Source organism: Solanum pennellii, chromosome 6, assembly GCF_001406875.1.
Source record: "Solanum pennellii chromosome 6, SPENNV200".
NCBI lineage: Eukaryota > Viridiplantae > Streptophyta > Magnoliopsida > Solanales > Solanaceae > Solanum > Solanum pennellii.
In genome coordinates this window covers 55,743,536-55,753,389 of record NC_028642.1, presented here as the reverse complement: position 1 = coordinate 55,753,389, position 9,854 = coordinate 55,743,536, and the positions used below count along the sequence as shown (strand labels likewise).

At 29.0% G+C, this 9,854-nt stretch overlaps 2 protein-coding genes across 2 annotated transcripts; one reads left to right on the top strand and one right to left on the bottom strand.

Annotated features, from left to right (window-relative positions):
• The first annotated feature begins 1,833 nt into the window (after positions 1-1,833).
• LOC107022685 (protein DOWNY MILDEW RESISTANCE 6-like) lies at positions 1,834-5,605 on the top strand. The gene is made up of 4 exons (XM_015223283.2): positions 1,834-2,217; positions 2,356-2,603; positions 3,924-4,248; positions 5,145-5,605. The coding sequence occupies exons 1-4, from the start codon at positions 2,014-2,016 to the stop codon at positions 5,394-5,396; spliced, it is 1,029 nt and encodes a 342-aa protein (XP_015078769.1). The 5' UTR covers positions 1,834-2,013; the 3' UTR covers positions 5,397-5,605.
• Positions 5,606-5,611: 6 nt separating this feature from the next.
• LOC107022474 (heavy metal-associated isoprenylated plant protein 9) lies at positions 5,612-9,549 on the bottom strand. The gene is made up of 7 exons (XM_027917567.1): positions 9,406-9,549; positions 9,158-9,327; positions 6,951-7,022; positions 6,721-6,865; positions 6,425-6,594; positions 6,234-6,324; positions 5,612-6,083 (listed from the first exon to the last, which is right to left on the bottom strand). The coding sequence occupies exons 3-7, from the start codon at positions 6,969-6,971 to the stop codon at positions 5,749-5,751; spliced, it is 762 nt and encodes a 253-aa protein (XP_027773368.1). The 5' UTR covers positions 6,972-7,022; positions 9,158-9,327; positions 9,406-9,549; the 3' UTR covers positions 5,612-5,748.
• Positions 9,550-9,854: the final 305 nt, after the last annotated feature.

The following is a 9,854-nucleotide window of genomic DNA, read 5'->3' as shown; positions in this document are numbered from 1 at the left end:
CAATCGTCAGTTTCCTTCTTCTTCAATATTTATGACCGTTTTGATCTTTTCAATCATTTCATTTCATTTGTCCTCATTTAAAAAAAATAAAGTTTGTAGTAACTTTTTAGTTTCAATACATTTGAAATTGTAAAATTAAAAAATATTCTAATATGTTTAACATTATTTGAATTTATAAGTATTAGTCATATAAAAACAAATAATTTTTTCACTTTTTGCACGTCATCAATTCAATTATAGGTACCAAAATGAGTTTGTGATGCAATAATCACGAGATTATTTCACCTTTAAGTAGAATTTTCAAATTTTAATTATAAATATATTTATCCTAAATAAATTCTGTAATACGCGATTCAAATTCAATCTATATTTTAATATTGGCTTAGATTAAAAAAAAAAACAGGTGACTTGCTAGTGGAAGGTGCACCGTCTTATCAGCTGCGGAGACTTCCGTCAATTTCTTGACTTCTTACATGTTGACTTATGAACTCATCAATTATCTATTGCTAAATTCCATCAAATTTAACTACTACTAAATAATGATATATATCTGATACTTTTCCATATATGAAATTCAAATTACATGTTTCAAACTTTCAACAGTTTAGTTCTTTAAATGTAAAACTTATTTTGTTATATTTAAATTATTATAAGATATAAAAGTGATACCTTTTATTTTAAAAATAGAAGTATAGTACAAAATAGAGTGCCTTTTGCCCAACTAGTTTTAATGGGTTTTCGAATTTTATCTCAAAAAATTGTTTGGTCATAAATTTGTTATATTTCTTTTTTGAAATTTAAAACTCAAAATGCTGTTTTACAATTTCCACTCTAAGTTAGGGTGTGTAAAAATCGAATCGATCGATAAATCGAATTAAAAAAAATATTGTTGGGTTGTTGTTACTGGATAATGGGTTATTAATAGGTTTATAAAAAAGTTATTGAGTTATTGGTTCGGTATCGGGTTTTACTATTGGGTTATTGGGTAAACCGATAACCCAATAAGATAGTAATAATTTACTATTTTACCTTCCCTAATAATTTAATATATAACTAGACACTATAACTATATCAAATTATTAATACTCTATCTACTTCACACTAGGCCGGTTTACTAGTTTTTATTGTTTACCAAAAAACTAAAAACTAATGTAAGGTTTCGCAATTGTAGCTTTTGATTTTAGTTTTAGTTTTGTTGGACTAGTTGATTTTAGTTTTAGTTTGTAATTGTAGGTTGTAGCATTTGCAAGTTTGTAAAGGTCCAAACTATGTTTTGGCGGTGACGTGTAATTATAACCTTCGTAATATATTTAGCTAAGTAAGAAGTCATATAATATTTTACGGATATTTTTTTATTGGGTAAATCGAAAACCGAACCAATAACTATCAAAAACCGATAAATAATATCTTATTGATTTGTTATCGGGTTAGCTTATTTTAAAAATCGAAAATCGATAAATCGAATTAATAATACATAAAATCGAACCGATACCGCGATGCGCACCCCTACTCTAAATTACCCGAAATTCCAAAATAATTCTAATTTTCAAATATAATTTTTTAATTTAGAATCAAATAATTATCAACAATATTTAAAATAATGGCCCATCCAAACAACGAAATTGTTTTTGTTACTGTCCTCGATTTTTAACGGGATCGACACGTGTAAAGAATTTAACCCACCAATTAAAAGAAATGGAGCGGAGCCAAATCCGGTTTTAATTATGTGTCTTGCCCCAAATTACGTCCGAAACACGTTGGTAGTCTCACGTATATTTTACGTAGTTAATGTGACGTTTATTTTACGTGTCACGTTTATTTTACCGTCCTATCCAGTACTAATTTAATCATGTCGGTAAAATGTGAACCCATTAATTAACATTATCGTCATTTGGTTCACGTGAAAAAAACCAAGCCCACAATATCTAAAATATGTATATATATTAGCTACTTTAAGCTTCAATGACATTTTAGTTCTTGTATCACATCTCTATTTTTGTGTTCTAAAACATAATGACAACAACAAGTGTTCTTTCTAGTGGATTCAACCACTCAACCCTCCCTCAGTCTTACGTTCGACCTGAATCTCAAAGACCTTGCATGTCTGAAGTTGTTGATAGCGACGATCTTGTCCCAGTCATTGATATGTCTTGTACTAATAGGAACGTTATCGTTCATCAAATCGGTGAAGCTTGTCGTCTTTATGGGTTTTTCCAGGTTCCTTTTTTTCGTACATTCAATCCTTTCAGATATGTTGTTATTCTCGTTTCAATTCATATAGCAACATCATTAGTGTTTTTAATCACGTTTTTTTCAAATGTTTAACTAGTAGTTGTTTTGGATTATTTTTATCAGGTGATAAATCACGGTGTGTCGAAGAAGGTGATAGATGAAATGTTAGGGGTAAGTCATGAATTTTTTAAGCTACCAGTTGAAGAAAAGATGAAATTGTATTCTGATGATCCATCAAAAACTATGAGATTATCAACTAGTTTTAATGTTAAGAAGGAAGCTGTTCATAATTGGAGAGATTATCTTAGGCTACATTGTTATCCTTTGGACAAATATGCCCCTGAATGGCCTTCTAATCCTCCTTCTTTCAGGTAATTAATTAATTTTTCATTATAATTAAGTATTATTAGTTCATTCATTTCCTGTTTATTTATTAATCAAAATTCATTTTCTATAAATGATGACTCTATATGAAACGTGTTTATCCCGTATCTAAGTTGTTTTTTGCAAATTTTTAGTCATATTACTAACTTGTCTATTTTTTGCTTTGTCACGTGGATATGTGTTATGTGTAATATTTTTTTTTGTCTTGTTTCTAAGTAGTCGTAATTTTGATTGTCACGTATCTACTGTTTATTAGTAATCTAGGTAAATTATTTGTAATTACGTGTTTAAGTTGTTTCTGTTTAGTCAGTGTTTGTACCTGTAATTACTAATTAGGTGCGCTAATTAATTAGATTATGTCAAATTTTATGTTGCTTCACAATTATACACGCCTCTGCCAATTTTATTTTTTTTTAAAATCATGTACTGTTCGATCAATTAATTTGTTAATATAATTAAATATATACCATATGTTTGTAAATTAAATGTATATTTAGTAAAAGATATATGAATGTATTTTGTAAACTAGTTAATTAAAATATTTAAGGCGGTACCAGATGTTTTATGGAGTATATTATTCCAAATCTCAATGATTTTAATTTGTTTATCTCGTAAGAATAAAAATAATTCTTAGTATTATTTTACTCAAGTCCTTTTTAATTATCGGTGCATCACTATCTGTCTGTCTAGTCCCTAGAGTTCAGCTGTTAATTTTATATATTTCATGACGTCATGGAAGACATCGGCTGATGACGCAATATTTTTCAATTGTTTAGTTTACTTTTTCTTGTTCGCTATATTAAATATTTTTATTTGTTTGTTTATATATTAATAAAAATCATTTCAAATTATATATTATGAACTACTAAGATAAAATCACGTGATGCATAATTAATTCCTTTGTCAGTTGCAACTCACTAATAGACAACTATTATAAAATAAAATTATGTGATGAATAATTGATTTCTTTGTCAGGTGTAAGCACTAGCAGACAACTACTTTATGTTTATGGAGTCTGATTTTTATTTTATTTTTCAGTTTAAAAAAAAACAAAAATGGTAGCTTTAAATTTTTTTTTATTTAAGCTAAAACTCTTTTCTTAAAAAATATAACCATATTAGTATTACTTTTCTAGAATAGGGAACCAAAATGATTGTGTTTGTACGTCTTTCTACCTATATATGCAACATATGTATTTCATACGCTATATGAGTTTAATCAACGTTCTCACCATTCATTTTTTTTTAAGTCGATCGATTAAATCGAAATAGAAATCTAATTATTGCTCTTTGAATTATATTGTTTAGGGAAATAGTAAGCAAATATTGCATGGAAGTTAGAGAGCTTGGATATAGATTGGAAGAAGCAATATCAGAGAGCTTAGGGCTTGAGAAGGATTGTATAAAAAATGTGTTAGGTGAACAAGGACAACATATGGCTATCAATTTTTATCCTCAGTGTCCACAACCTGAATTAACTTATGGGTTACCAGCCCATACAGATCCAAATGCAATTACAATTCTTCTTCAAGATTTGCAAGTGGCTGGCCTTCAAGTTCTTAAGGATGGAAAATGGCTATCTATTAAACCTCAGCCTAATGCCTTTGTCATCAATCTTGGTGATCAATTGGAGGTAAACACATCTTTCTCTGTTTCAATTTATGTGATATCAGACTCGCACATCGTCTGAAAATACACCTAATTAGATAAACTTGTATTTTTGGGAAAAGGGTTTGATATGCCCCTCAACTTTGTTATTTGGAGCTGATATACCCTTCTTATAAAAGTGACTTATATATGCCCTTACCGGTATACAAACAGCTCACATATACCCCTGCCGTTACAAAATGGCTCACATATACCCTTCATTTAACAGTAATTAAAAAATTAGTTTTAAATTTATATTTATTACTTCTAATTTTTTTTAAAAAAATTATCAGGGGTATATATGATTCTTCTATCAAAGTTCAAGGTATATTTTAATTTTTTTTATACATAAATTATTTTTTGACTTCTTTTATTATAATTATTTGAGTTTTTTATTCTTATTCTGTTTTTTTCTTTCATTCCTTAGTTTAAAGAAAAAAATTAAACTATTTTTTTTGTGTGTATTGTAATTTAATTTCATATTCGAAGAAAAAATTTGGTCATCTACAATAAGTTTTACAAGAATATTAGTGAAACATAAATAAATTTGATTATCAAAATAATAATTATAAATTAGTCATTAAAACAAAATTGTCAAAAAAAAATATGTTTGACGAGGATTAAATTTACTCATATATGATTATATTTTTTAGAAAAAAATAATAAAAATTTAGATTAAAATTATTATTTTTTCTTTTCCGTTAGAGGAAAAGGGTATATGTGAGCCATTTATTTACAAGTAGGGGTATATATGAGCCACTTTCATAACAAGGGATATATCAACTCTAAATGACAAAGTTGAGGGGAATATCAGACCTTTTTCCCTATATATTTTTAGGAGTTTAAACTTTTAGATGAAATAATGATTTATCGTGTGTGCAGGCGTTGAGTAATGGGAAGTATAAAAGTATATGGCATAGAGCTATAGTGAATTCAGACAAAGCAAGGATGTCTGTGGCTTCTTTCCTCTGTCCCAATGATTGTTCCATTATCAGTGCTCCAAAAACCTTAACTGAAGATGGATCTTCTGCAATTTATCGACATTTCACTTATGCTGAATATTATGAAAAATTCTGGAGCAGGAATTTAGATCAGGAATATTGTTTAGAACTTTTCAAGAACGATGGAACCTAGTACTTGTATGAGTTTATTACTTTTGTATCGACCTAAGTGTGGTTGTCACACAATTATGTTAGGAAACAATCACTTGATATAGTTCAGATATGAAACTCGCAAAAAAAATGATACTTCAAGTATGTAAAACTTTTTTTGTTCTTTTTCTCTGGCATTATCATCTGTTGCACCCCTGTTTTATATGTGGAATCAAATTGGGAAAGATGAAATTGCATTGGCTGATATAAAAATGCATAAGAAACATAGGAGAGTGTGCTTCCATGATATCATGAAACTCCGAGAAAATAATCTCCTATGATCACTTACAATTTGAATAGATGAAAATGATCTTTCGAGTACCTCTTATTATTGGTTACGTTATGCAGCATGCATTAGGATTTTCATCGGAGAAGAGTTGAGGAGGTGGGATTCTTTCAATCACATAAAGTGGTTGATAATAATACATCATCTTATTGATGGTTTCTTCTCCTCCTGATGCTTTGTTTCTTTCTTCGTCACCTTCTTCGAGTTTCTTAGCTTCTTCATCTGGATTTTGTTCTCCCTTATGCTTCCGGGGTTCATCTTGAAGTACAATATTGGCCTGCTTTTTAGTTCTTCTGTGGACATAGTCAACGAGCTTGTTGGCGTCTATGCTTCCTGTTACAATTACTTTCCCTGAGGTCAGATCTGTTTCCGCGGTTCTCACCCCTAAATTAATCATGAAGAAGATATAATTAAGTGCAAAATTCTAGACATGGAAGTTATATTACTGTCACATTTCACATCTACTAACTTAAAATTCTGAATTCGCGTACACAAAATGGTTAGGTAAATACACGAAAGGACTCGTTTATATACCTCTCATTTTTAGAATCTTTCTTTTAAGCTGTTTGGCACATGCCTCACAATGCATGTTAACAATTAGCTCAACTGTCGTCAATCTGTTAACCTGAAAAGGTATTAAAACAAGGATCAAACATTTTCATTTATGATCTTTATGTATATTCTTCAGCGGAAAATTATACTGTACCGGAGTAAAAAAGATTTACCTGTGAAGCAACAACTCCAGGAATAGGTTCATCAGCTTGTGGTAAAGGCGAAATTACTTTTGCTGTTCTGTTTGTTTCCTTAACAATGCTGGCACACACTGCTTGTGGTTCGATCACTCCGCTTATTGTCACTTGGTTATGCTCCATATCTATCATTACTCTGTCTACCCCTGCTTCATTTTAATATAGATATGATGCTTTTCTAAAATAACTTCAGAAGAAAAAAACGCAATAGTCAAGGTGCACGCAAATTGACTAGAACGTTACAAGCAAAGTGAATAGAGTAGGATAAAAACCTCTGATCTTTGAAATGGTCCTCTCAATCTTCTTGGCACATCCTAAACAATGCAAGTCTATGCACAAAATTAAAGGAGAATGTTGTTTTAGTTCTTCTGTCTTCTCTTCCTCCATTGTCTTTATTTTCGGTTCCTTAACGAGCTCCTATCAAACATAACAATCCATTATATGAACATTTTCTCATATTGACAAAGATGAAATAAATTCAAAAAAGGAAAACGTGACTAACCTTTTTGGCTTCTTTACTCATTGTCTCTGCTGATGAGTAGTGAGGAGAAACCAGCTACCAAGGTTTTATATACTGAAAACGACGAGAATCAAACTAAAATATTATAAAAGGACAATATGAGTTTGCAAAATTGTATGCATGAAAGCTAACTCTGTGCAATGGCAAAGCACATGCAGGGGAACTATCTGCATAAAGGGTACCATCCTATTTGATTCCTCCTTTTTGTATACTAGTATATGGACACGTGCGTTGCACGTATACTTCATAAAGATGAATAAAATGATAAATAATTTAACTTTTTAAAAAATGTTTGTAGTGTATAGTTAATTTGAAGAATATTTTTGCATTTAGTCCTCCCTTTATTATAATTTGATATAGAAATTTTATATTTATTTTAAAAGATAAAATAAAGTAGCAAAAACAAACATGGAGACATTAACTTTAAAAAATGTCTTTTTTGTCTTATAAAAAATGTTGATATTAAATTAATAGTTATACATTTCAAGAAGATAAAATGTTTGACATTAATTAGTAAAAGATGAAATTCTCCTTCTCATTAAGTAGAATGCAATTAAGTAATTTAAATTTATAAATAAAAAACTTAATAGAAGGAAATACTAAAGATTTAAAGTGCAATGATTGGTATTTAAATTATGTAATTATACAAATAAAATATTAATATTTAATTAAATAAATCAGATTTTAATTTAATGGAGAGTCAAAATGACAATATTAATATTCTTACAATTAAAACTTTGTTAAAATATATTTTACATTTTTTTGTTAAAAAATTAGTAGGGGCAATATTTGGTCAAAGGATAAAAGATCCTCTTAACTTTCTTAAGCATTTTGGTGTATCATTTTTTTTTACTTTGAAATTAGGATCTCATGATAATTTTAATGAAAATTGTCTCAAAACTATAGATTTTATCCATAAGCACATGGAAGAATGATTCTCTACAAATATTTAAAATGTAAAAAATTAATTATTAATAATTTAAAATTAGAATATCGTGTAGGCATTATATGTTTTGCATGTCTTATACACTATTTTTATGATTGTATTTATCTCATTTTCAATAGCAAAAAATACACCCTTCAATCAAATATATTCCAAAAACAAAATTACAAATACAAAGAAAAAAGTATCATATATAGGAGCAAGTTTAGCATAAGACTACCAAAAATAGAAATATTTCTAAGACAATCTTTTCCCTGTTTTTTATTGATAATGCAAATTAAAACAAAGATATAGTAATAAACATTCAACTTTTGACCATAAAAAAAATTAAAATCTTTGGAAGATATGTTGATGAAAGTGATATTCAACTACATAAATGGAGGGGTCTTACCATAGTTCTGATCTCAACAAATAAGTAAAAAATAATACAAATACATCAAGCTTCAATATTTTAGTAATTAACATTCATTCCTATAATCACATTATGCTTGTAGTCTTGACACAAATCCTCTTGCCTTGAATTTTTTTTCACTTGATTAAAGCTTCTCTAGTCTTCCACACAAAAATTGTATCACATATAAATCTTCCTATAAAAATAATGTTAAAAGATTGTATTTATAGGAAAAAATATAGCTTTGGAATATGAAGATTCACTTACAAAGTTGAAAGGTCAAGTGTTACAAAAATTTAAGACAAATATTAATTAAGAACATAAATTAATTTAGAAGATAAATCATATACATGTATCTATTTAAAGGGTAAATATTTCAAGAAAATAAATTAAATTAGATATTTTAATTAAGAATTATTCTAAAGAAGTGCAAAAGTCATTAACATTTCCATTAAAATAATGTAACTTAATATTTAAATTAAATAGTTAAATATTTTTATAATATTTTAATTATAATAATATATGATACAAGTCTAGATCTTGATGTGCTGCATTTGATTTGGACGGTTGAGAAACTTGAGCATCAGCTTAATGTGATAGATCAACGCTGGAAAAGGTAAGGACTAATACTACAATAGAGAAGAGATTCTACCAATTCAGTTGTGTAAATGCCCAACAAACAGACTTTCCCAACATGATACTTCATGTTCATCAGAAGTTACCTTCAGATTATCCTCAGGCTAAGGGTGTACATATATTTGCAATTAGCAGCAAAACAGAGCAAAACCAAAGCATTAACATCAAAAATTGACTGTAACTATTAGGCAACAAAAACAGAGCACCAAAAATATTTACCTGTATACTGACACGCCTTCTCTCGCCACTTCGAAGACCTTTCATGCAGCGGTGTCCACCAAACTCCTTTTCTGACAAAGAAAACCAGGAAGCTGAAGCAATGCTGAGTAGTAGAGGAATTCACGGACTGTCAATGTTCCAATAAGAGTAGTTTCTCTGTCAACAAATCCCTGCAGGCAAAAAGTTCCATATCAAAAGGCAGAGCTGATGATAAAGAATAGCTAAGTTCCTCATCCAAAAATATTTACCTGTATATCATCCAGGCACAAAAAAGAGAAACAATTTAATGGACAATAACATGTGATTTGAGACATTTATACAGATGAGAGTAGATGAAAAGGTTTTGGAAGAAGATGATGAAACTTCATAACCGTCAGAAGAGAAGTGGAGCAGATGACCGTTTCTGAAAAATTAAATTAGGGCTGTTAGAAAATTAAATTTATAATAATCAATATTAATAGGTTTAACTAATATAGGGTTAATAGGTTTAACTAATATATTTAATAAATTAATATATAAATGATATTGTAGGGTTAAAATGGTAAATCAACTTTGGGGTTAAGAGGTTCATGCTTATAATAATATATGATTAGTTGGAAACTACATTCAGGAGGCAGAGGGAGAGGAAGGATAAAGGGGATTCCACAAAGCAGGGGATACCCAAATTTATGGACATAAAGAATATAAATAGCACAGA

Excerpts from the sequence above, each read along its gene's own strand:
- LOC107022685 (XM_015223283.2), top strand. The coding sequence starts at position 2,014 with ATGACAACAACAAGTGTTCTTTCTAGTGGATTCAACCACTCAACCCTC. Across the intron at positions 2,604-3,923 it reads TCTAATCCTCCTTCTTTCAG|GGAAATAGTAAGCAAATATT; the intron begins GTAATTAATTAA and ends TATATTGTTTAG. Across the intron at positions 4,249-5,144 it reads ATCTTGGTGATCAATTGGAG|GCGTTGAGTAATGGGAAGTA; the intron begins GTAAACACATCT and ends TCGTGTGTGCAG.
- LOC107022474 (XM_027917567.1), bottom strand. The coding sequence starts at position 6,971 with ATGAGTAAAGAAGCCAAAAAG. Across the intron at positions 6,595-6,720 it reads GACCATTTCAAAGATCAGAG|GGGTAGACAGAGTAATGATA; the intron begins GTTTTTATCCTA and ends AAAATGAAGCAG. Across the intron at positions 6,325-6,424 it reads CTGGAGTTGTTGCTTCACAG|GTTAACAGATTGACGACAGT; the intron begins GTAAATCTTTTT and ends ATACCTTTTCAG.